This window comes from Caloenas nicobarica, chromosome 8 (assembly GCF_036013445.1).
Source record: "Caloenas nicobarica isolate bCalNic1 chromosome 8, bCalNic1.hap1, whole genome shotgun sequence".
Taxonomy (NCBI): Eukaryota; Metazoa; Chordata; class Aves; order Columbiformes; family Columbidae; genus Caloenas; species Caloenas nicobarica.
The window spans coordinates 2508703-2535035 of record NC_088252.1 but is presented as its reverse complement, the minus strand read 5'-3'; the positions used below and the strand labels follow the sequence as shown (position 1 = coordinate 2535035).

At 60.1% G+C, this 26333-nt stretch overlaps 2 protein-coding genes across 2 annotated transcripts; one reads left to right on the top strand and one right to left on the bottom strand.

Annotated features, from left to right (window-relative positions):
- The first annotated feature begins 2820 nt into the window (after positions 1–2820).
- On the top strand, positions 2821–3723 carry LOC135991642 (leucine-rich repeat-containing protein 3-like). The gene has a single exon (XM_065640411.1). It carries the CDS (start codon positions 2821–2823, stop codon positions 3721–3723), a length of 903 nt encoding a protein of 300 aa, XP_065496483.1.
- Positions 3724–6007: 2284 nt separating this feature from the next.
- On the bottom strand, positions 6008–18762 carry TSPEAR (thrombospondin type laminin G domain and EAR repeats). The gene is made up of 12 exons (XM_065640298.1): positions 18669–18762; positions 16168–16388; positions 15843–16081; positions 15620–15710; positions 14492–14648; positions 14012–14143; positions 12289–12521; positions 9982–10168; positions 7769–7998; positions 7294–7481; positions 6847–6948; positions 6008–6161 (listed from the first exon to the last, which is right to left on the bottom strand). Exons 1-12 carry the CDS (start codon positions 18760–18762, stop codon positions 6008–6010), a joined length of 2028 nt encoding a protein of 675 aa, XP_065496370.1.
- Between the last annotated feature and the right edge of the window lie 7571 nt (positions 18763–26333).

The window sequence follows — 26333 nt, the reverse complement described above, 5'->3', positions numbered from 1 at the left end:
AATAACTAAAGGCTGGCGGTCTGTTATGGTTGTTTAAGCAGGGGCCATTTCTGGAGGCCGTGCTTGGAGCGCACCTCCAGGATGAGCCCAGTTTGAGCATTCCCACCCCCAGTCTTGGTGTACAAACTCATTTTGCTTGCAGACTCACCCCCCGGTGCTGGCTGCAGAGATGACTTGACGCATTTGGAGTCAATGCATTAAAGAAATGTTCTTGACTCCAGGCTTCCCATAGCATAGTCTCAGATGTTGATGCTTAAAAATATAACTTAATCAAAAGGCAAAATAAAAAATAAATGCAGAGGTACAGCAAAGAAACAGCCTGGACTGGGTGCCTCTCGAGAGGAGGGACCCCAAGAAAAAAGAGGTTTGGGCTTTTAAATCCTCACAATCTCTGCACCCACTTTTAACATGTCCTTCACATGCTGTCCACACGCCTTTTGGTCCAATGGTAATTCTTAGTCTGGGGGCCTCTTTGTTTCTTATTGGATTCTCTTTCTCCGTCCCCCAGACAGCTTTTTTACTGTTCTTATCTAGACGGTTTGCAGCCCCTGCTAACAGAGTTTCCTTTCTGGTGCTGCTCTTCAAGGCCACCCCATCACCAAGCAACCAGGTCAAGATGGATTCACAATATGCTGTCTGGGATTCCGGTGAGCCTGGCCACTCACACTAAGCTTGGCTACTCCTGCTAGAATAGGTTATTCCAACCAAAGGATACGCCTAGAAGAATATAATGCAATTAAAAAGTTAGTTGGATTTAACTTATTCTGCAACAAATGCGAGGGGCTGCTGGGAAGCAAACTGTGTGCCAAGGCGGTGACACGGTACCTTCAAGGTTGGACGGGGCTTTGAGCAACCTGGTCTGGTGGAAGATGCAGCGGGGAGGTGGAACTAGATGATCTTTAATGTCTCTTCCAACCCAGACCATTCTGTGATTCTGTGATACCTTCTCCCACTGCTCGATGTCTGCTGGTGGTGTCCCATCACCGAGAGCCAGCACGGAGAGGGGGGGGCCAGGCCGGGCTGGGGCGAGAAGAGACGATCGTGCCCTCCAGCAGCTGGTAACGCTTCGAGACCCGCAGCCGCGACCCGGCCAGCAGCACGATCGCTGAAAGCTCACGAGCATCGCTCGGTCACAGCACGGGAGGGCTCCGGCGGCAGCAGCCGGGGCTGCGCTGTCCCCCCCAACCCGCTCCAGCGCTCCCCGGGCCCCCCCCGGCCCCCGCCCCGCCCCTGCCCCGCCCGGTGCCGCCCCGGCCCGGGCCCCGGCGGCAGCCGCCGCAGCAACAGGTGGGGCCGCGGCGGAGCCCGATCGCGGCCGAGCCGCCGCGCACCGCAGCCGGAGCCGCAGCCGGTAAGGGACCCCCCGGGGCTTGCGGGGCGGCGGGGGGGGGCGGTTGTGCTGCGCGGAGCCCGATGGGGTCCCCGGCCCCCGGGGTTCGCGGCTGGGCATTCCCCGCCGCGCACGCCGGGGTCCGGCTGGGGCGGCTGTGGCCCCTCGGAGCCCTGCCAGGGCCGGGAGGAGGCTGGGGCTGGCGGTGGGAACCGCCGTGGCAAAGTGCATCCTCGCTCCCCAACCCGAGAGACCGGGCTGGCAGAGCCCGGGAGGATCCGTGGGGCCGGGGGGATGCCCAGGCAGCGCGACTCCATCTCCCCTGGAAGAGTCGCTGCAGAGTCCGGCAGCCCTGGGCAGGTCCACGGCAGCACCCCTCAGGTGTGAGCGTCCTCCGAGTGGTACCCTAACGATGCTTGTGCCTGAGGGATGCTGGTGCTTAAAGGATGCTGTTACCAGGGGGATGCCATTATCAGGAGGATGCTTGTATCAGAGGGATAACGACTTCGGTGCCCAGCTGGTCTCCTAACAGACAATTTAATTCCTAGGTGAAAGGCTCCCTGGGCCTACCAGGGTCCCACCCCCTAACTGTCCCCTCTTCACCCCCAGCCTGACCAATGCAGCAGCAGAGGTGTGAGTAGCACCAAAGGGCAGAGGAAAGAAGGTCCCACCTACTTCATTCACCTCCTGCCTCATCCCCAGCAGGGCGGGGGTGGCTTTTGGGGTCCCCAGATCACCCCCTTTACTGTGACAATCAGTGGCTCATCTCTTAAGCTCCAGATCCCAGAGTCAGGCCGTTAAACCATACTCTTTGTTTACTTTAAAAAAAAAGTCACCTCCAACCCCCTGCTTTGGAAATGTGACTTGTACCAGCTCATGGACCAGATGGAAAAAGCAAAAGAACTCCACATCTTGTTATTTAAAAACCCAGCAGTGATTAAGCCAGTCTGATGATCCAGGGAGTCTGACTCATCATTTTTTTTTAACACTTGGGGTTGGTGAGATAAGAATTTACTGCTGCTGTTCTCCCGCAGCAAATCCCCGCATCTCACGTGGAAATCGGCAGCAACGCAGGGCAGAGGCTCCTGGGCTGTGCCCATCTCCTTCTCTGGAGTCTCCTTCTCTGCAGACATTCCAACCCGCCTGGACACCTTCCTGTGTAACCTCATCTGGGTGTTCCTGCTCTGGCGGGGGGATTGCACTGGATGAGCTTGCGAGGTCCCTTCCAACCCCTGACATTCTGGGATTCTGTGATCCTGTCTCAACGCCCCCAGCACCCTTTGCCCACCTGGGTGGTCTGTTCTGAGATGGAGGCGAGGGGGAAGGGTTTTTAATCTCCGCAGCTCTATGTCCAGGTGTAATTAACCCTAAACCAAACGAAGCTGTCTTGGAAAAGTTGGTAGCTAGTGTCATTCCGCCCCCGTTTTCTGTGCTTGGCCTCTCCCCACTTTGCCGGGGCACTTTACACAGAAGTGGCGGTCCAGGAAATAATGCCGTGTCACATCCCCCCCACCCACCGCTTTCCTCCAGCGATGCGAGAGCCTTTGCAGGATCGCAGCGGAGCCGCCCTGCCGCCCAGGGGCTGCTGCAGCCGGGGAACGGCCGGCAGCCACACCGAGCTGGCCGGCTGCAAGATGAGCCTCAGCACCACGCCGGCAGCCGGCGTCGCCCAGGCTTTCTTCTGCCTCCTGCTCTGCGTCCCCTGGGGCAGCTCCTGCCCCCCCAGCTGCCAGTGCACGGAGCGGGCGGGGGCGAAGGCCGTGCTCTGCAGCTCCCGGCACTTGGAGGAGATCCCCAAGGACATCCCCAGAGACGCGGTGTTCCTCAAGCTGGACGCGAACAGCATCACCAGAATCCCCAGCAACGCCTTCAGGCACCTCTCCCACCTGGAGGAACTCGATCTCTCCAGGAACGCCATTGAGAAGATCGACAGGGCAGCTTTCAAGGGGGTGGCTGCTGGGCTGCGGACCCTCGACCTCTCCAGCAACCGCATCCGCAGCATCCCCAAGGAGGCCTTGCTGGCGCTCAACGCCAAGCTCCGGCTGGCCAACAACCCCTGGCACTGCGAGTGCGCCTTGCAGGAGGTGTTGTGGGAGGCGCGGCTGGACCCCGACTCCGTCCAGGACATCACCTGCCACACGGCCCCGCGCCAGGAGTACGTGGGCAAACCGCTGCTCCAGGTCCTGGATGCCGGCGTCAACTTCTGCAGCGTGCGTCAGAGGACCACGGACGTGGCCATGTTCATCACCATGTTCGGCTGGTTCGCCATGGTCATTGTCTACGTGATCTGCTACGTCCGGCACAACCGAGAGGACACCTGCAAGCATGTGGACTACCTGAAGTCCCTGCCGAGCCCCCAGGGCCACGCAGAGACCACCAGCACTGCCCTGTAGCCCAGGATGGGGCTGCCCCCTTCCCAGCTCCTTTGCAGGGAGCCAGTGACAACCTGGTGGCCTTCAAAGCTTCTCTGGGGGACTTTCCACTGCTTGCTCCAGTCCTGCAAAGGAGTGCCGCTGACTTAGAATCACAGAATAGTTTGGCTTGGAAGGGACCTTTAAAGGTCATCTAGTCCGACCCCCTGACACGAGCAGGGACATCTTCACCGTGGGGAGGACTTCGCCCCTTCCCAGCGATGCTGGACCAAGTGTGAGCAAATGACATGGGGGACGCCGGGGACACATTACCCAGACCTGTCTATGGCTCCGGGGAGGAAATCCCCTCCCCAGACCCCTTCTCCCCTGCCAGAGCTGGGCTCGCAGGGAAAGCAGCCCCAGGCACATGCTCACGGTCCATGTGGTTTGGAGAGGACAAGCCCGTGGGGGGGACACAGATGCGGGGGTGGCTCCTGCGAGGCTGGGAGGTCCCTGCAGGGGGTTGCAGAGGGATGGTGGTTCTGTGCAGCGGGGTCACGTCTCCTGGCTCCTGTGAGGAACTGGCCTTGCTGGGAGCAGGACATCAGCCCCAGCCCCCCCGCAGCATCTCCGCAGCCTCTGCCTGCCACCAGCAGCCCCGGGCTGAGCTCCCAAACCTTTGGTTTCTCAATAAAGCTCCAGATGAAGGAAAAGCCCTCGGGGTCTGTGCTGCATCTGGGGTGGGCAGTGGTGCTTGATGGGGTTGTGCTTGTCCTAATTCAATCTCTCCCACAGCAGACGAGCCTAAATTCAATGTTCCAGCTCGATTCCTGTTAGGTTACATCCCCTCCACCCGCCCCGCAGCCTCCCTCGAGCAGGGGCCAGCTGGCCAAACGATGCCTGTGCGTCTCGTCTGGTACGTCTCACATTGTCTTGCCCTTCCTCGGGGCTGAATTAGAAATGCAGCTCATGGCTCGGCGCGGTGGAAGCAAATCATGTTGTGCCTTGATTCGCAAGCGAGAAATGGTCCTTCCCGGCAGAACCAGCTGCAGCCGCGGGTGGGCTGGGGGAGGAGGGAGGTGCGGACCCCAGGGAGGCTCAGGCCATGACCCCCCCAGTCCCCTTTTGGGGGGCTGGCACGTCCTGTGGGCTCACCAGCCCCAGGGAGGGTGGCCAAGCCCCAGCAGGACACTCAGGGCTAGGGAAGGCTGAGCGATGCCCTGGGCCGGTTGGGACAGACAGAGGGTCCGAGGCAGGGGGAGGCAGACAGGCACCCTCACCCCAGCACCCCATTGTGCTCAGGGCCACCTTGTCCTCACAGATCACCTGTGGCCAGGGACATGTCCCTGTCTTGCTTGGGGGTGGCTTGTTGAGTGGAAGCCTCTGCCCCGGGCAGAGCAGCTCAGGTACCCGCAGCTTGGGACGAAGGCTGGGTGCACACAGTTTATTACAGCTCTGGTTAAGCAAAAGAGTCTCCCAGAACAAGGCAAGGAAAAGAAAAGAGGCCACGGTTTCACCTAGAGCAGTTTTGGGTCTTTCCCATGCCCACGGTAGCTGGACTGGTCCCAGTGCACAGCAGGCTTGCTGGGGAGTCACTAACCTCATGCGAAGATGTGCAAGGACCAACATCCGTCCCTGTGCACACCTACGGTTTGTACAATATACACACATATCACTCGGTGAGGACGACCAAAACCGGCCATGGTGGAGCGGGAGGATGGGCAGGCACCCATGGCTGTGGGATGGGGTGGCGAGGCCACCGAAGATGCACACGAAGCATCGCGTGCAATGTCAAACCAGGTGGGTCCTCAGCAGCATCGCAGCCCCAGGTCCTGGGCAGCCAGAGCTGAGCCCAAAGCCGCCCTTCTCCCCAATTTCTCACGTGCTGTTTCCTCCCCCCCTGCCACGCACGCACCCCGGCAGCACACGCTCTGCTCAGTCTCGTTCTTCCCCTGGCTTTGTGTGAGTTCTGGCCACAACAACGGCTGCTCTGGGTCCCTCCTGGCTGGAGACTACCAGGGGTCCTGGTGAGCGCGGGGAAGTGCCTGGGCTCCAGGTAGCCTGGGTAGGACATGACTTGGAGCATGGCAGGAGAAAAGAGCACAAAAGCAGGCTCACAGTCCCTCTGCCAGCCTCCGGACAAGGCTGCAGGGACCCACGGAGCTCCCCTCCTCCTCCTCCTCCTCTTCCTCCCTGTCCCACGGCGCACACAACCAGCCAGCCGCAGGGCTGATGCCACAGCCATTCCTGGGCTCTGTGGTCCATCTTCACCCCAAAGCCCAGCACACCCCGATCCTGGCGATGAGCTGAGCATGTCTCAGCCACCTCAGGTGGTTTTCAGCTTGAGCACCTTGGAAAGCGGCTCCTTGGCGCTGGAGTAGAGGAGGTAGGAGCCCTCGGCGGTGTGAAACGCCTCCCAGTCTCTGCAGCCGACGGTAGGGAGGTGATGAGCTGCTACGAAGCCTTCATAGCCTTGCCACCTGCATGGGGAGGGCAATGAGCTCTGGGGCATGAGGAGAGCCGAGCCGTGGGGCTGGCATCTCCCACCTCCCCACCATGGGCCGGGGTGGGATGTCCCTCACTGCGGCTTCTCATCCAGGGTATTGGGGAAGGGGCTGGAGCACAAGTGTGATGGGAGCGGCTGAGGGAGCTGGGGGTTCAGCTGGAGAACAGGAGCTGAGGGGAGACCTTCTGATCTCTGACCTGCCTGAAAGGAGCTTGGAGCCAGGGGGGGTCGGGCTCTGCTCCCCAGGAACAAGCGCCAGGACCAGAGGAAACGGCCTCAAGTTGCGCCAGGGGAGGTTGAGGTTGGATCTGGGGAACAATTTATTCCCCAAAGGGCTGTGGGGCATTGGAACAGGCTGCCCAGGGCAGTGCTGGAGTCACCATCCCTGGAGGGGTTGGACAGACGGAGATGAGGTTCTCAGGGACATGGGGCAGGGCCAGGGCTGGGGGAATGGTTGGACTCAGAGACCTTGAGGTCTTTTCCAACTGAAATGATTCTGTGATTCCTGCCTGGAAACCCCTCCAGAAACAGGGAGCAGCATCTGTCCTCCCTGGGGAGATACATCAGCACCCACAGAGGTTGCCCCTGCACTGGGCTCCTGTCCAGGTTGTTCCTGCTGGAAACAACCACCCAACCACGCCATCCTCCCACAGTAGTACCTGTAGATAATACTGTTAACGGCAAAGGTGAAGCCATCGAAGGAGTTTGCTACCACAAGAAAAGAGTCGTCTCCCACCGAGAAGAACTCCCAGTCCAGGGCGCTGGGGATGAAGCAAGCAGAGGGGCAGGTGAAGGTGGCCCCTCCGTGGCCAGCTGAGGAAGGGGCTGCATGTCCACGGGGCTGAGCCCACCCCACACCAATCCCTGCCACCCCCGGTGATACACATAAAACCCTGCTCTTCCCAGAATGTCCACCCTTGTTCACAAATCCGGGGTGTCCTCATAGGTCCCGCTGGGATTCAGTGCCAAGGACCTGTCACCCATCGCCCTCCCCACCAGTTTGGGTCCCCAGAAGTGTGCAAGCCTGCAGGAACCATCCTGGAGACCCACAGGGTGCTCAGGGGAAGGACGTGGGCTGAGGAGCATCCCAACTTTTGCACAGGTACCTGTAGGTGAGGACATCCTGGAATTTGACAAACATCTGGGCGGTGATGTTCAGCTCATAGATGGAGGAGTTGATGGCGTAAAAGTTGGAGGGTGCCGGCATCCCACTGTCATAACTGTGGCTGTTCGCAACAGCCAAGAAGACTCTGTCCCCGATATGAAAGACCTCCCAGTCAGCAGCACCAAAAGTCTATGGGGAAGGAAGCCACACGAGAAGCTGGATGTGGACAAGCCTTTGCAAGCCAAGGGTGCTGCAAGGTGCGGGGGGGACCTGCTGGAGGTGCAGCAGGGAAGTTACCCTCTCCTAAAACTCTCCAAGGAAAAAAGTAGACCTTGTTTGGTCAATCCCTAGAGGACAATCAGTTATCACCAGCCTTCCAGAGGACCGAAGAGAATCTGTTTCTGTAATTATTTCCTGGCTTGTCTAAACCCGGAGGGGGGACTGAGGAGAAGATTTGACCAGTCGCCCAATCTTACCAGGATAGACTGGAAGAGCTGGAATGAGCCACTAAGCCAGATGTAGATGTGTGAGTAGATCTTAGTGGACGTGCCATTGAATGTGTTAGCCACAGCCAGGAAGGAGTACGGCCCGATGGTGAAAAACTCCCAGTCATAGGCTCCAGAGGTAGGGATGGTCTGGTTGGTTTCAAACAAGCCCGTCCTGGGATTCCACCTGTATATCACACTGTCTATGTTGTGGTTGTTCCCTGGGGGAGACAGACAGACAGACGTGCACTGTGAGGAAAAGGAATGCCTGGCTCCTGTAAGAAACAAGACCCAGAAACAGGTTCAGCTACACAAATATTTGCCGATAGGTTGCAAGGCTGTTTGCTAGTGACCAACTGCTCCCCAAGAAGTAGCCAGAGGTGCTAGAGCCTCCAACCCTACCTAGAACCTCCATCCCCCTTGAGCACGCTGGCAGCTTGTTCCCAAGCACGCGGTGGCGGTGTCACAGCAGCCCCTGGCAGAGTGGCACACCGCAGGCACCGTGCCACAGTCCCAGGGTGGCCAAGCTCTGCCCAGTCTAGTCCCTAAGGTACCAACATCACAGGCTGCCATCACCCTTCACACATCTGGGAGGGCGGCACAGCTGGAACAGCATCGTATTGACGTTCTTCAGTGCTCCTTTGCTAAGTCCCCGTGCTCAGCTCCTGAGCGCTGGAGCTGGCCAGGGACCTCCCTGCCATGGCACCAACTCCAGAGCAAGGAGGGGGACACCACAGCCCAGAGCCTGCCGCACGCTGAGCCCACCGGCACCACAGCACCTGCTCCATCCAGCTCCTGGGCTCTAGACAAACATCTGAGACCGCATCTGGAGAACTGTGTCTAGTTCTGGGCTCCCCAGTTTAGGACAATAAATTACTGGAGAAAGTCCAGTGGAGAGCTCCAAAGATGACGAGGGGTCTGGAGCATTTTTCAACATCTTCTGATGAAGAAAGGCTGAGAGACCTGGGGCTGTTGAGCTGGAGAAGAGAAGCTGAGAGGGATCTGATCAATGGGATCAATATCTCCGGGTGGGTGTCAGAGGATGGACCAGACTCTGTTCAGTGGTGCCCAACGCCAGGGTGAGGGGCAACGGGCACAGACTGAAACACAGGAGGCTCCATCGGAACATGGGGAGAAACTTCTTGGCTGGGAGGTGCCAGAGCCTGGACCAGGCTGCCCAGAGCGGGTGTGGAGTCTCCTTCTCTGAGACATTCAAACCCGCCTGGACCGACCTGTGTGATCTGCTCTGGTGACCCCGCGTGAGCAGGGGGGTTGCGCTGGGGGGTCTCCAGAGGTCCCTTCAACTGCGCTGCTGTACTCAGCTTGGCCCCGCTGTTGTTTCTGGTGGCTGAGCAGCGGCAGGACCACGTGTCAACAGGTTTACAGGCAATCTTTATCGCAACGGAAGAGACTTTGGTAGGAAGGGCTGCAGGGAGCACTGGGTGTGTGGGACAGGGCCACACGGATAAGTGGCATCTCCTCAGGGACTGACCCTCCACCACCTGCTAAGGGGAACGTCCCCAGTTTGGCTTGGCCATGACGGTCTCAACTCCTGACCGATGTGCCTGGCTCCTGAATCACCTTTCTGCTGCCACTGCCATGGGAACAGTCTTGTCCAAACTGGCCCTGGTGGGGTCTAACAGGTGATGTCGGGAGTTTCTAGCCCAGCTCACAGGCAGTTGGTGCCCAAGCGACCTGTCACCAGCTTTGAGCCTGGTGCCAGAGCAGCTGATGCCACAGAAGCCACCCTGAGGGCAGGGAACAACCCCAACAGCCCGGCGCCTGAACACCCCGAGCATCCTGGAGAACCAGGGCTGTGGTATTGACCATCCATCCCCCACGCAGAGGGCTGCACACCCCAATCCAGAACAACCCATGGCCTGGGAGGGGCACAAGGCTGGATCATGGTGCAGGCAGAAACCCAGAGTGGGACTGTGTCAGCCACTTCCCCGAGTGCTTTTCTCTCCCAAAACGAGGGGGTCTGCAAGGATTCGGGCTCGCTGAGAGACACGGTGCTCCGAGCTGTGCGCGCTGACTCTCTGGCTTTGCCCCGTGCTCTGGCAGAGGACGCACAAGGAGCTGCAGGGTTTCCACGGCGACAGGAGGATGCTCTCGAGCGGAGTGCCTGCGGTAGGATGCTGCGGTCCCCGGTGTCACCCAGGGCCACCTGCCCCGGGCTGGTAGGGGATATAAGGGCTGCGTACCTTGTCGGTGGTTGACCACGGCGAGGAAAGCCTCTCCCTCAATGACAAATGCCTCCCAGTCCCTAGCGCTGTGCGTGGTGATCCTCTGGTACGTGACGAATTTCTCTTTCCTGCGGCTCCACTTGTATATTACAGAGAACTCCTGACCCCTGTCATTCTGCTCAAAATTAGCCACTGCTAGGAAGATCTGAAAAATAACAAGCCGGGACATCTTGGTTTGCTGCTCTCGAAGGGGCGCGGACAAGCACGGGCAGGGCAGAGATGGGACGCGTGGGGGATGCGGGGCCAGGGAGCGAGGTGGCTGGTGCGGGGCACGATGGCCCTGGCTGGCCGGGGTCCCCAAGCAGCCCCCAAGCAGCACGGTGCACCCAAAACGGGGACAAGGACCCGGTGGCCCGTGGGGGTCTTTGCGCCTGGCAGCAGAGCCAGGACAAGGACAAAACTCACAGCCACAGCCTTGTAACGGCAGCAAGGGCGAGCCGGGCTGAGCCATGGGGACAGCGGGACAAACACACTAGGGAGGGAGGGAGGTCCAAGCTACCAAACCTTCCCCATTAAGGAAAGGTTGTTCAGAATAAAAAACTGCAGATATGATAATAATGATAACGATAACAAGATAACGAGACAAAACATTTTCTAGAGCAATAAAACCCCCCTGCGAGCATCAGGGACACGCGTGCAGCGGCAGAGACCGGCTTGTGCGAGGCGGGAGCATCCGAGCTCACCGGAGCGCACAGGGTGATGTGCTGGCTCTGTCACTCCGGAGTGGTTCGTGTGGAGTGGCAGAGGTTGTGCCCCAGTTTGGGGCACGGGGACACAGCCCACAAGCAGAAAACAGTCAGTGGGGGTGGTGTCCTGCCTCCTGTCCAGTGCAGGACCCTGCCAGCGCCAGTCCCAAGGAGAGACCTTCCATCCTCTGCGGGGGCTGTGCTGGATCCACACGTCCCCTCCAGGGAAGATGCATCCCCAGGGAGCAAGCCCTAGTCCAGGGGTCCCTTCAGGGCATCTCCAGAAACGCAGCTTCAGAAGGAAGAGAAAGGCCTGAATCCAACCCTGCAACTCAGGAGCCTGCAGTCCCCTGCGGTCCCCTGCCCTCCATTGACAGGAGCCACCAGGAGACCCTGGCATTGCCCTCGGGGGCTCTCCACCCCGTCCCAGCAGAGCAGCAGCAGGTCCTGGTGCAGTAACGAGGTGCTGGCACCTCCAGAGGTGCATCCCCCCTGCAACGTGTGCCAGGAACCCGCGCAAACTGGAGGGGTCTGGGCCGCTGCGGGTGCAGCGTCCATCTGCTCGTCAGCTCGGTGCAGAAACGTGCCGAGCACGGGCAGCTGCAGGTGGGGAACCTGCCTCTGTCCCCAGCCGTTCTGGAGCACAAAGGCCAGCCCCAACTAGAAAACCTGTCCCAAGCTGGGCAGGAGAGAGGCCATCCTGCCTAGAAAGTCTGAGTTAGTTTTCCTCAATGAAGACCTGAAGCCAAACGCAGAGCACGTGAGCCTTGGTGAGCACCAACAAGGGTGCTTTGCCATGCAGAAACCACGGGGACCCCCACCTCGTGCCCTTCTCTGCCCCCACAGCCATGATGGGGGTATTGTGGGTCCAGGCTAACACTGGGGAGTCTCAAATTGGTTCCCATCAGCAGATAAACAAGACAGAGAACAAGTCTGATGAGGAGCAGCTGAGTGACCTGGTGGTTAGCCTGGAGAAAAGGAGGCCGAGGGGAGACCTTCTTGTGGCATCTGCTGGGAACCGCAGTAAAATGTGCTTCCCGGGGGGGTCAGCCTGTGCCAGGGAGGGGGCTGCGCTATGAGCACGCCCAGAGCAGGCTGGACCGCAGCCCTGCACGATGCACGTCCACACACGAAGGACGTTTTGACACCGGCACTCGCTACATCTGAAGCAGAAACAGGCAGAACCTGCTAGAAATGAAGCCAAACACAGGGGGATGCAGCTCCAGCTTTGGAGGCTGAGCTCGCGGCCACCCTGGAGATCCCCGGGGAAGAGATCTGAGCACTCCAGACATGCGATTACCTCCGCTGTGAGCATCTTTGCTGAAAATGGCCTGGGGGGATGTACTTGTGTCACGGCACAGAGAGTAAAACAGGGAGGGCTGCCCACAGATCAGCCCCAGGACAGACCCTCACTGGCTGAACACGTGTAACGGCGCGACCACATCAAAGACAGGAGAAAGATTCACCCCCTATACCCTGCCCAGGACTCAGGGCTTCGGAGGAAAAGCCAGTGTTGGGCAATTGCAGTTTAATATACTGAAACACGAACGCATTGGAATAACCTTCTGGGCAGACTCACCTTCTTTCCTATGGTGAAATACTTCCAGGACTGAGCTTGGTAGGTGGGGATGTTCTGGTAGGGCACAAACTTCCCATCAGTCCACTTATAGACGGCTGATCCTGGCGGGGTGTACCGGTTGGCAGTGGCTGCGAACAGTCCCACCTTTGGGATGGTGAAGACCTCAACCCCCATCGTCTCAGAGTTGGTCACCAGGTTTTGGTACTCCTCCACGTAGTCCAGCCTTTGTTTGACTGGGAGACCACAAAGAAAGAGGGGCGAGGTTAAAACCTGATGACTCTGCCTGGAGAGGCTGCACAGCACAGCTGGCTCCACAGCTGTGTGGAGCTTTATGGGGGGAAATGAAGGTTCTGGTGCTGCCGGTGGTGAAGGGTCAGAACCCAAGGAAGCGGTAGAAGGCTCGACTTGCTCTTGTTGGGCAGCACATCCAGCCCCATCCTCCCCAGCTGCTCTTCAGCAGAGCACAGGGCTGCAAAACATTCTGCCGGGCTGTCTCCTCTGGGAAGGGGGAAGAACGGCACACCACGGATTTTTTGGGTTGATATATTTATCCTAAAAAGAACAAGGAGGAGAAGAGGAGACCTACAGCAAAAGGGCCGCTGAGACCAGCTGGATTGACGTGTCCCCAGCTGCAGCAGCCCTGCAGCAGGCGTTTGCTCGGGCTGGACTCAGCATGAGCTCTGGAAGAAGCTGGAGAAGACTTGGACACAATTAATACCAGAAATTAGAAGAGAAAAGCTAAGGCTGGTGCCAATGGCACGTGAGTGGGCACTGGAAGGGACAAATGGCAGACGAAGAGCTACAAAAAGGGCCAGTGTCGGTGGCACCAAGGGACAAGATCCTAGGATAAGGTCTCCTTGGGAAAACAAGGACTCGGTGCCAATCCTGATGACTTCCAGAGGTGGGGAAGGATGGGGAAGGACTCCAGCCACTGTCAGCTCCTGTGAGGAGCATAAATGGCTCATCCAAACCCACCACATGGGTGCCAGAAAAAGAAAAACCCTGGGAGAGGGGGGAGGGACAGCTCGGTTATGGCCATGCCCCTTCCTCCACGTCCTCACCAGGGATCCTAGGCAGACTGCCTAGAGAAAGTGGGAGAGCAACAGTGGGTGAAATCCATTTCATCACCCAATAACGTCCACCCCTCCAGGCTCCGGTTGCTTTGCCACCTCGCTGCTCCAATGTTGCCTCACTACTTTCCGCACAAAGGCCACCAGAGCTGGGATGACATGGGGACCTGCCTCCCATCGCTCCCTTGGTTATCTTTGGCAGCAGATGAGTCTTTCTGCTCCTTCTTGCCCATCCTGCAAATGCTTCGGCATCAGGAGCACGTGCGCCGTAGGGACCCCAGGGCAGGGACCCCCCAGCACCCAGACAGGGCTCTGTGGGCTGAGCCGTCCTGCTTGGACAGACCAGGAGCTCGTTCCTGACCAGAGAAACCCCATGAGGGATGGACAACATGGACAAGGTGGGTGGACAGGATGGGCACCGTGTGAGTGATCAGGGAGCTGGATCACTGAGCTGCACGGGAAGCGTCAATGTGGGCACTGAGAGCAAAGCGAAGCCCGGCCAGGCAAGGGGCAGGCAGGGGGACACCCCAGTCCCCTCATTCTCCTGTTGCCTGACTCGGTTCTCACCCCAAGGTGCTGTCAAGGGCAAACCTCTGCTCCTCCTCTGCTGGAAGAGCCTCCCACCATCCCGAGAGCACATCGCACACCAGTACCTTCCAGCATGGACACCCAGGCGCTGCCGTTGCAGAGGTAGAGCCCTCGCCGGGAGGCGTTGAACCAGAACTGCGCCTTCTCCCGCTTGGTGCAGGGGGGACGGGACCCCAGGGTCACCTTCGTGTCGCTCTCTGGGCACGGAGAGGAGCAAGGACACATGGTGGAGGAGCAGCGAGGCCCATCTCTGTGCACACAGGGAGGGCTGGACATCCCGGTCCCATCCTGATGACGGGCAGCGGGGAACGGGGGACACAGCAAACCAGCACCGAGCCAGGGAGGCACCATCTGGGCAAACCCTGTGCCTGACACCCGGGAGGCTGCCAAGGGACCTGGGCAGGGCCACCCCAGCTCTCCATGGGGCTTTTGGACAGGGATCCCCCCAACGTGGGGACACCCCTCTGTTCCTGCCCCATGCAAAGAGCTCTCCCCAACGAAAGCAGGAGGCAGCAGCCGAGCCTGTGCTGCCGGGAGTTACTGACCGTAGGGGTATTTCAGCACCTCGTTGCTTGCTGGCTTCGCAGGGGCATCCTGGAGGACAGCGGGGACAGAGAGCGTCGCGACGTTCAAGTTCAAGGCGGTGCATATCCGAGGAGTGGCATCGGCTCCTGGCAGCAGGACAAGCTGTCTCAGCAAGCCCTGGGAAAGCGGGAGCAGCAGGATGGAGAGTAAGTCCAGTAAGACCAAGAAATGGAAACTGCAGGTGATTTACGCTCTGGATTTCCCTCCTGACTCCTGCTCATTGCCCTCCCCCCTGGGCTGTGGAAGCCTCCAAAGGATTCACATGCATTTATCAGATCCTCGTTACGTGCCCAGCCTGCCAAAATCTCCATCCCGGGCAATTTAACAGCTGGTGTGAGGGAAATATTAGCAAGGGGCTTGTTAGCTGCAGACAGCTTTCGTCGCCTCCACTTTCCACTGCAGGTCAGAGCAGGCACTGCCCCAACTTTTATATCTCCGAGACCACGTCATCAACTGGCGTTCTGCCACCACACCGCTGACAGCGTCCTCTTCAAAACACATTTGTCCCACAAAGCGCCAGCCGCCAGCACTGCCCCTTGCACACCCACAGCCGGACGGGAACCGAGCCTGGCAGCGGCACCCACGGCCACCTCTGCTCCCCACAGAATCACGGAATGTCAGGGACTGGAAGGGACCTCGCAAGCTCACCCAGTGCAATCCCCCCGCCGGAGCAGGAACACCCAGATGAGGTTACACAGAAGGTGTCCAGGCGGGTTGGAATGTCTGCAGAGAAGGAGACTCCACAGCCTCCCTGGGCAGCCTGGGCCAGGCTCTGGCACCCTCACCGGGAAGAAGTTTCTTCTCATATTCAAGTGGAACCTCCTGTGTTCCAGTTTGCACCCACTGCCCCTTGTCCTATCACTGGTTGTCACCCAGAAGAGCCTGGCTCCGTCCTCCTGACACTCCCCCTTTCCATATTGATCCCCATGAACGAGTCACCCCTCAGTCTCCTCTTCTCCAGCTCCAGAGCCCCAGCTCCTCAGCCTTTCCTCACACGGGAGATGCTCCACTCCATCATCACGCTGCAGCCCAAGCCCCACAACCAGCCTCGAGTGCCCCCGCGCAGCCCCGCGCCGTGGGGCACCTACCGTGAACGCGCCTTTCCTTCTCCTCCGGCTGCCCAGGTAGAAGCTGGCTCTCTTCACCGACAGAGAGGCTGGAAACGGCGTCTCCGTCACCCTGTGTGCGGGCAGGGAAGAGGCAGGGGGCAATTTCACAGCGTCTGCTGGTGGCTGGAGGAGATGCTGCTGGAGCAGCATCGTCCTGCCAGGGAGCTGGCACCTCCCGAGCCCCCCGCCATCCCCAACCTACACGTCCTTGGGGACGCTGCAGTCCACCGTCAGCGAGAAGGACTGGCCAGAGACGGCCAGGACCAGCGTGTGCCACTCGTTGTCGGAGAGGGAGACGTTGGGGAAGGTGACGCGAGTCTGCCAGCTGCCAGCGCGCTCGTGGCTCCAGAAGATGAAGTGGAGCTTGTTGGCGGCGTAGCGCAGCCCCACCAGCACCCTGGGGCTCTCCTCCGCCATCAGCGTGAAGATGTACTCGTTTCTCTGCGGGAGGGCACGGACTCAAACCTGCGTGCCGCACGCTGCGGGGCCGGGCTGTGCCCGCGCCGTGCCCGGCCGGCGGCGCCTACCTTGGCGGGGACGCTGAGGACCCGCAGGGTGATGACGATGGAGAACTCCTCCGGGAAGCGGTGGCAGTGGATGAAGAGGCGGGAGGCGGGGAAGGCCAGGGCGCGGGGCTGCGAAGCCGCCAGCTGGAACCCGCGCACGCCCCGCGCCTCAAACACGCGGAGGGCAGGGGCCAGCCCGCCGGCGGGGACCACCTCTGCCAGGATGTCCAGCGGGTGCAGGTCTGTGCCGAGAGACGGCGGAGCACGTCACGGCGGGGGCCATCCCAGCCTGTCGCCCCTGGCTGTGGGGTGCTCTGCCACCCCGGGCTGCCACCAGCTGCCTTGGGATCCACCAGCAACCACAACCAGAGCCAGGGGAGCGGTGGGACACGGCGCTCCCCGCTCCAGCCTCAGTCCAAGCTCTCCCAACCCAGCCCTAATTGCACACATGCCCGTACTCCCCTGGCAGGCACCAAAACTGCTCATTAAATAATTATCCTCTCCCCAGAGGAGAAAACAACGTGCCCAGCCCGAGGGCATCGCCTGGGTGAGGAACAGGCACGGCAAAGCCATCCCCACGTCACCGTGCCAGGGCTGCCATCGCTCCAACGTCTCAGCAGCCGTGGGGAGGGCTGCACCGCGGTGGGGGCTTCCCTGATGTCTCACCTTCGCATCCTCGCAGCTTTTATTTATGAATGCTTCCCTGGCAGGATTGCAGTGTCGGTAGCAAAGGGCAAAGGGGCTCGGTGATGATGCCCAGAGGATGAACCAGCACTGGGCTAGAGTGAAAAATCCCTGACTCTGTCCCATTCCCAGTGAGACGCAGCTTGTAGCTCTTATTTGTACTAATAAACCTCAGCTGCCGGGGCACAGCAGGAGGGCTGGGAGGGAGCTGGGAGCTGGACCAGCGTGTTCCTGAATTCAAACCAGCTGGAAAGGGGGAGCATTTCCCCCGGGGCACCCCCGGTCAGCCCAAACCCAGATGGGCAGCGCAAGGAGGAATCTGCTCATGTGGCTCCAGCCAGCCCGGAGCAGCGAGACCAGCGAGGTCCTTCCCACCCTGCCACCTCTGCATCCCCCCTGCCCGCCCTGCCGGTGGTTTAAGCTGCTCCAAAGCAAAGCCTTGGTGGGGAAGGTTTAACTGAAATGACTTATTTCAGAAATGCACGACTCAGGGAATCATAGAATCACACCCAGTGCCCCCCCTGCCCTGAGCAGGGACATCTGCACCAGCTCAGGTTGCTCAGAGCCCCGTCCAGCCTGGCCTGGGATGTCTCCAGGGATGGTTCATCTACCACCTCTCTGGCCAACCTGGGCCAGGCTCTCACCACCCTCAGGGGCAAAACTTCTTCCTCGTGTGCAGCCTGAATCTCCCCTCCTTTAGTTTAAAACCATCACCCCTTGTCCTATGGCTACAGACCCTTGTAAAAGTCCCTCTCCAATGAAATTCTACAGTTAAATGACTGGTTCCTGTTTTCCTCAACAAAAAGCACAGGTTGTATCCAGACTTGGATTTGCAGAGGGGTTTAGGAGCCCCCGACAGCCCTGGAGGCAGCTGGGATGAGCTCAGCCGGGGCTGGAAGGGAACAAATCCTAAAACCAACCCCAAATCCCTAAACCCAAAACTGTGCATCCCAATCTGCCCAGGAGGAACACGGGGACGGCTAAATGTGCTGATGCTGGAGCCTCAACACCGCCGGGACCCCTCAGCTGAGGCTGCTTGGGGACAGCGGGGATGTCCCTGGAGACCACAGCACCTTGGGAGGAGGTGGTGGGGAGAAACTCTCCGATCTCTCCCAGCTTTCCTTCTCACCATCGTCCGGGCTGTAATAAAATGTAAATACAGGTGCCATCAAACCGAGACGAGCCCCAAGCATAAGGAGCCTGGGCCCCAGCACCCCAAAATCGGGGCTGAAGCGTCACTGTCCACGCAGGGACCTCGTGGCACAGCAACGGGATGGGAAGAGCCCGTGGATGGGGATCCTCTCTGGCTCGGGCTGCTCTCGGCGCTTCCCTGCGGGAAATGCCGTGGGAGCTGCAGCTCCTCGGCTGGGGGTGCCGGGAGGGAAATTTTCCTGGAGGTTTTGCTGCCTGGAGGGTGGAGGTTGTGCCTGGCAGAGCACAGGGACCCCCAGGGAGCTCATTGCTCTTCTCCCCTTCTCCTTCCAGCCCTTCCGCTCCCCACATGCCGGTCCCCAGCGCCAGCAGAGCTCGGAACGGCGCTCGCGCCGCCGAGACGGGCACGCAGCTGTCGCCACGACACCGCTCCTGTGCCGTGCCGGGGGCTGCGGGTGCAGGGGCACCCCCCCAAGCTGCCACGCATCGCGGAGCATCGCACTGCGCTGTCATCCTGAGACCCAGGCCACCAGCACCCTGGGGCTCCCCACGGCGGCCGCGTGCCCCCCAAAACGGAGCACGCCTTCTGGGGGACAGCCCGTCACGCACGGGTCTCGGCATCTTTCCCAACGCCGGCCTTGACGCCCCGCTCCCGGCACAGCCCCCCCGCCGGCCCGCGCTCCTACCTGTGCAGTGCCGCCACGTCCTGCCCCCCCGGACCAGGCCCCCGCCGGTGGCCCCATGGAGGAGGACAAGCCAGAGCAGCAGCGGAGCCGACATCGGGGGGCCGGCCTCAGGGGGTCCATCCACCGGGATGCCCCCGCTGTCCACCCCTCCGTGCCCGGGCAGGCGCCGCGCGGCTCAGCCCCGCCGGGGGCTCTGGCATAGTCTGCCGGTGGGACACCCCCCAGGGACGGGCCACGCCGGGTGCTGCTTCAACGCTTTGGGGTGCTAAGCCCCGGCTCTGCTGTCCCCATGCGTGGGCATCGTCCCTGGGGGCACGGCGGGGGTCCCGTGGGGCGGCCGCGGAGGCAGTGCCGGCTGCAGCCGGGGCGCAGACATTTAAATGAGAAGTTGGTGGTGGGAGAGGAGGAGTCCCGGCTCCTTGGAGAGCTTTTATCTTTTGCCCAACCCTCTGGAAGGCGGCTTTGGGGAGGGATTTTTTAATTTCTTTTTTTTTTTTTTTTTTTTAATCCCCTTCCTTTCATTTTTGGTGATTCATTTTTCCAGGGTCACATGGGAGTAGGTGGGAGATTCGCCCTTGACTGGAGAGACCAAGGTGGGAACCTTCCTGCTCCTAAAAGCCTTGGGCTTTCGGCTGCACAATCCCAGCCTGTACTGCCGGGATCCTCTGTCCCCTCCGGTCCACTCCACCCTGCCCCAAAAAACAAACCCCAAGACTCAACGAGGTGCATTTTTCTCCCCCAAAATGGCCTCGGTCAGGGGATGCGCAGCCGCTGCCACGAGCGAGGCTCCAGCCCAAGCTCCAGCCCTGCGAGGATGGCGGCAGCGTGCCGAGCATCGGTTCGGAAACCCTCGAGGAGAGACAGCAGTGGAAAATCTCCCTGCGCACAGCAAGCTCTGCTGGGCTTCTCCAGCCGCAGAACGAGTCACTTCCATTTCCTGAACAATTGAAATGGGTTCCCACCCCGCCAAAACCTTCCCGCAAGGCGAACGCCGGAATAGAAAGCGGATGGCCGGGACGAAACGCCAGAAAATTGTGTCACGAACCGGGAGTTTCGTCAGCAAGGAACGGCCAGGGTCGGACCCGCGGCCGTGCGCACCCCTCGCCGGCCCGAAACCCACCGTGCGGGGAACGGGAGGGCGCAGCCCATGGGTGCGGGCACGTGGCAGAGCCCAGCCCTGCGCCTCGCTCCCAGATCCTGCGAGGAGCTGCCACCGGAGCCCAGGGACACCCAAAAGCCGTCAGTGCCCCCGTCTCAACACTCCTCAAACACCCCTGAGGGCCGGAGGGCGGCTGCGTGTCTCTGGGGATGCTCTGCATCGTGTAGGGCTGCACGGAGCTCCCCCTCCCCACAAAGCCTCTCGTTGGGCATCCCCCACATTGGGGCTCTACCAGGATGGCGCTTAAGCAGAGCTTAAGTGGAGCTTAGTCTCCGGAGAGAGCCGCAGATGCGAGGCACCGCTGGCTCCCCATCCCCACCGGCACGGCCACCCCCCAGACCCGAATGGCAGCTGGTGGTGACGGCGAGGGATGCACGACGTGCAAACCATCCCATCTCGGCCCCTTGCGCTGCTCCCCACGGCCACAGGGACGGCCACCAGCTGGGAGCAGCCATCTCGCCGGGCCCCCACGCCGTGTCTGCCGCCTCCCCGGGACCGTCCGGCGGAGAGGCCGGTGGGCTGGCAGGGCGGCTGGCGTGGAGCGCAGCGCGGCCGCCGGCAGGGCCCGGCCTCCCGGCAGGTTGGCGCTGGGGACGGCGGCACAAATGAGAATCAGAGCGTTTCCCAGGGCCGCACACATGTGTCAAGTTAAGCGTGGCTTTGGGAGCTGGCAGCGCTGTCCCGAGCAGGGGGCTCGCAGAAACGGACGGATTTGGGGGAATCTCCTGCTGCCAGGGCCCACGCGACTCCTCCCAGGGAGGGAGGAAACATCCTGCTGGGGATGCTGGGGAGACACAGCCACCTTTGAGTGGTTCCTTGGCCAAAAAGCCGCTTGGTGGGGACATTTCTAGACCCCAGGACACAGCCATGTGTGTCCCCTCCAGAAGCAGGGGGATCTGGGAACTTACCAAAGCCCCCATCGATGAGCATGACGTCCACGCCAGGTGGACTCAGCCCAGCACGGTGGGCTCAGGCTGCTTTTCAGCCGCGTGCTGTTAATGAACGGTCTCCTAGCGAGAACAGGGACATGAATGGTCTTCAAGGATTTTCTCCATCCTTGGGCCGGGGACCCTGGCACGGCAGAAGGTGGTAGAACAGCTTGGGGCAGTGCCCGGCGCTTTTCTCCTCCCCAGGAGGACCTGACTGGGGAACCAACCTGTGATGGGATCAGACAGGGGCCCGCGGCTGTGGCGTTGGGTCCGGGACCTGCTCCGTGTGCCAAGGACACGAGGAAGCAGTTTGCAAAACTGCTCCTAAGCACACACGCGCACATTCCTGTGTGCACGAGCAAGCGCAAGAGGCTGAAATAAAAGAGACAAACAGCGAGACGTTCGCCTAATTCGCATGGGTTGTAAATAAAACCATGTGGCGGCTCTGAACAAAACGATCCTTGGATTTCCACCAAATAGGTTTGGCCATCCCTGGGTTAGAAAAGGTTGAGAAACCCATCTATAGACAATACATTTCAAGCAGAGCTTCCATGTAGAGGACAGTGTGAGGAAGGCACCTAATCAACACCAGGGCCAGGCTGGACCCTACACACAGGGTAACGTCCCTGCTCATCCAAGACTGTAACTCATTCCTTATTATTTGCAGACACAAAGTCGTGTTTCAGGGCTCGTTATGCCCTATTCATTTCAGTCTTTATTCCTGACATCTGCAAGAGCTTTCTCCCACAAAACGCAGCACGCATCCCGGCACCGGCCGTGGCGAAGCTTCGAGGGCACCGGGAACGACGCCTTCCCCGGGACGGCTGGACGGAGACGGACGGAGACTCCGTCCCCGGCAGCTTCCGAGGTTCCTCCCTCGTCACCTCTGTCCTTTCTCCAAGGCTGAAAATCTTCCCCATGTTTCCTGGACCCACTTCAGCTCCCCGAGCCCTGACATAAACTGAGGTCCCAGCAAGAAACCTCCACACCAGGAAACCTGTCAGCATCCTACAAGAAGTGTAAATGTCTATAACCCCACCGTCTTTCAAAAACTTAATTCCCAGAAGCTTTGGAGAGGTTCTGCCAGGAAAGTTTTGTCGAAGGACAGGGAGGATTGCAAAATGCACTGTTTTTTAGGACAGCCACCAAAAACAAAAGCACAAAGCTGCCCCAGCGCTGCAAGTCCCGCTGCCAGTTTCCCTTCGGAGCGATCCCTGCTGAGCGGCGATGAGCCACCAGCGTCGCTCGCGTCCCAGCGCACGGCGTGTCCACACACCCACGGTCTCTGGGGACGGAAGGAGCCGGGAGCGGCCGTCCCGGCAGAGCCGTGGCTGTGCTGGCAGAGCTGTGGCTGTGCCGGCAGAGCTGTGGCCGCGGCAGCGGGCAGGGCTGGCGACCTGCAGCACCGGTCCCTGCGCAGGCAGCCGGGAGCCAGCTGAGCATCCCGCCCCGCATTTGGAGGACAGATGGCAGCCGAGCTGGCAGGCTCTGAAAGGGCCCCCAAAAAGTGGCCACTTAACTTCTGCCAGTACAGAATCACAGAATCATTCCGGTTGAAAAAGACCTTTAAGATCATCAAGTCCAACCATTAACCCCTGTCCCTGAGAACCTCATGTCCGTCTGTCCAACCCCTCCAGGGATGGTGACTCCAGCACTGCCCTGGGCAGCCTGTTCCAATGCCCCACAGCCCTTGGGGGAAGAAATTGTTCCCCAGATCCAACCTCAACCTCCCCTGGCGCAACTCGAGGCCGTTTCCTCTGGTCCTGGCGCTTGTTCCTGGGGAGAAGAGACCAACTCCCCTCACTACAACCTCCTTTGAGGCAGCTGTTGAGAGCAATCAGGTCGGCAACAGCGATAATGCTGAGGGCCTTTGCAGGAAGGCAGGGAAGGGCCGTAACAAAAGCCTCTCGCCCCACGATGAAGAGAATCACAGGCCAATTTTATGACTCGCTCGTAGACGGTGTAGAGCTTTCATGATTAAATTAGCGATGATTCAGGCTCTGGAGGAGCCGGCGGGAGGGCGGCAGAGCGGGCAGCACGCGGGGCGGCTCCCGGGCGCAGGCAGCCATGCTCGCTCTGCCCACCCGCCGGCAGCCGAGCGCGGCTCCATCCCCTCCGCCATCCGGGGCGGGAAGGGAACAAAGGCAGAGAACAATTGCTATTGTTTCCCAAGACTTTCTTCGGGCCGGTTCCTCCAGCGCGGTGCTGCGGCACGGTGGCCCCGCTGCGCTCGGAGCTGTGCAGACGGTGGCGGGGACACAGTCCCCATTCCCGGGCTCCTGTCACCCAACCCTTGGAGCTGTGCAGACGCCGGCGGGGACACAGTCCCCATCCACGGGCTCCTGTCACCCAGCCCTCGGAGCCTGGTCCCCACTAGCACAGACAGAAGGAGCCAGCATCCTCAGCAGGGTTACCCCAGGCACTGCAGCTCCTGCCCCATTGCCCAGCACTATCGGGCGTCCCCAAGATGCTCAGGCACAGGGACATCCAGCCTCCCACAACCCACTGAAGCTTGATGCCTGTGGCGGGGAAGGGGTGAGCCCAGCCCACGGCACCAAGCAGGAGGGAAGGAGAAAATCGAAGCAGACTGTCCCGCGGAACCTGGCTTGCCCTCCCCTTCACAGCCCTGGAGAGAAGACCTTGCTGGCAGAGGGGCCACGCACGAGCAGGACGAGCATCCCCTTGATTGCCCCCTAATTACAGCCCATCCTCTCCCAGCCCAGAGCCGCAGCACCCAGCGATTGCTGCCTTTGAAGTCTGGACTTGCAGAAGCCACCGCAAGGCTGCTCTGTATCGCATTTTGCAAGAGCAAGGAGGGATTAGAGGCAGGAGGGGACAGGCGAGGGTGGCACGGGGGCTGCTGGGGGACAGGGAGCCAGGGTCCCACCACCGGGGTGCTCAGCATGTGGCATCAGCCCTGGCTGATCAATCTCCACGGGTACAGCAGGGGGAGAGAAGGGCGTCTGCAGAAAAAGGGCGTCTGCAGAAAAAGGGTGTCTGCAGAAAAAGGGTGTCTGCAGAAAAAGGTATCTAACGCATGAGAAGGAATTCAACCTGAATCTTGTCTGACAGGGATTGGAATTAATTGGTAAAATAAATCAGATGCTCCCTGGTTCCTGACTGGGTTTAACAGGACGGATGCTGAAAAGCATCAAAGGGTAAAAGTGAGGCTTGTGTAGGGACAGTTCAGGCAGGTGGCTTCAGCAACAATACCGATGTTGTCGAAAGACCAAGTTCCACAGAGAGCCCTAAGACCTTAGCGATGCTCTCAAATACCAGCAATCCCACCAAGGCCATGCCTAGACTGCAAAGCAGATCTTGAGTCAAAGCAGGATCTGGCCAAGGACAAAACTCAACTCCTAATGACCCTCCAGCCAAAGTGGATTTGAACACCCCTGTTGTTCCGTCACCCCTCCTTCCGCGCAGGAACTGGTGAGCAAAGCCCAGCTCTGGCTGAGCAAGGTCCCCCCTGAGCCACCCTTGCAGCAAGTGCGTGGACACCAAGCAGGAGGATCTCCAACCCCAGAGACACTGCATCAGAGCAAACTCCTCCTGCCTTGGCCACTGCCCTGCGTTGCACCAGCTCCCAGGACGGATGCCATAGGGAAGCCATACAAAACATAAAGTCCTGGGGATCATCTCTGCAGTGCAGTGTCAGCTTGGAGATGTGGGAACCTCTCGTCCTTCAAACACACCTGCCCAAAGAGCACCATTGCCTGGAGAAGAGAAGCTCCAGGGACACCTTATTGCAGCCCTTCTGTACTTAAAAGGAGCTGATAAGAAAGATGGGGACAGACTTTTGAGCAGGGCCTGTTGCGATAGGACAAGAGGTGATGGTTTTAAACTAAAGGAGGGAGATTCAGGCTGGACACGAGGAAGGAATTGTTGGCCCTGAGGGTGGTGAGAGCCTGTCCCAGGTTGCCCAGAGAGGTGGTGGATGAACCATCCCTGGAGACATCCCAGGCCAGGCTGGACGGGGCTCTGAGCAACCTGAGCTCGTGCAGATGTCCCTGCTCATGGCAGGGGGGGCACTGGGGGAGCTGGGAAGGTCCCTTCAACCCAAACTATTCTATGATTCTGCGATCTCCCCAGCACCTATTGGCTGCCGTTGACCAAGCTCGGAGGGATCGATGTGCTGACGAGACTGGCAGAGGACGACAGGGATCCCGGTGAAGCAGCACGCCAGGAGAGGAGCCCACGCGAACCCATCGCGGGCAGACTCAGCAGAGAAAACCCGATTCACCTAACGTCGTCATGCCAGCCCAAATTTGGGTTCGATTTGCCAAACCATTTTGGCGTGGGAAAAGCTGTTTTGGGACAAAACTCCCAACCCGGCCGTGGGTGGAGAGCCTCCCCGCGCTGGGCCCAGCATCCAAGTGTGTGGGTGTCCCCAGCGTGTTGCATCCTGCATCTCTGCCGCTTTGAACCCACCTCCCGCATCACCCTGCAGCCCCCAGACGGGCGGCACAGCCCCGCAAGCCCTGTCTCAGGGCACCCACCCTCCCAGCCACCCCCGGCCCCTCTGGCCAGGGTGACCCAGCTCCTCTCGGAGCTGTGACAGCAGCACGAAGCCACAACCTCTCCATGCGCCGCGCACACCTGACTCCTGCCTCCATCCCCTGGTTAAAGGCGCTCGTCCAGTGCCCCTCGCACAGACGAAGGGGACTCAGCCCAGGACTTGGCTCATCTCCCCCCACGCCCTTCAGGACTGACGTGATGAGACAGAGCCCCTCACTAATGACTCCCCGAGAGCTCACGCACAGGCTGCTGACACCGGCGGCTACCCTGTAATAACCCACCCTCCGTATCATTACCATTAATTATATATTAACACACCCCATAATCTGCTAAGTTCCACCTAGGGGGTGTAAGCCGCTTTCCAGAGCCACCTGGCTGGTTCTCCTCTGGCTTTTACAGCACCTGGCCCAGGACAGGGGAAGGATGAGGATCCAGCTGCGAGGATGAGGGCTGGGATGGGCAGGACGATCAGCGGGGCTGGAGTCGCGAGGACGGCAAGGGTCCCCCAGCGCCCCGAGCACGTTGTGCATGACGACCGAGCGTTCAGCGTGGAGCGATTCCCTGGGGATTCCCTGCGTTCAGCGTGGAGCAGTTCCCTCCCCAGCACTGGGTCTCGCCCCTGCAGCGCCGGCGAGCCTGCGTGACCCCGACGGGGCTTTCGGTGACATCGCGTGGGACCTGGCTGCACAAGAGGTGGCACCGGGAGCCCTCACTGGGGCTGCTGTTCCGGCAGCTCGTCCCAACCAGACCCTCAGATGCCAGAGGGATTTTCCAGATTCCTCCACTGTGCCTGTGCCACCCCCAGCTGGCAGCAAGACCCCCAGCGTCCCTCACCTCGCGCTGCTCCCAGCCCTGAGCTTGCTGCAGGGCAGAGGGATTTTCTTCTTCCACGGAGCAGGGGAAATTTCAGAGAAGCGACACGGGGCAGGGAACCAGCATCACTTCCCACCCAGGCTCATCGCTCCATGCCAGGCCGCTGCCCCCCCAGCACACGCAGCCCTCGCCCCACGCCACGGAGGCTCCTGCGTCCATCTTCTCACTGGAGCTGCCCCCCAAAGC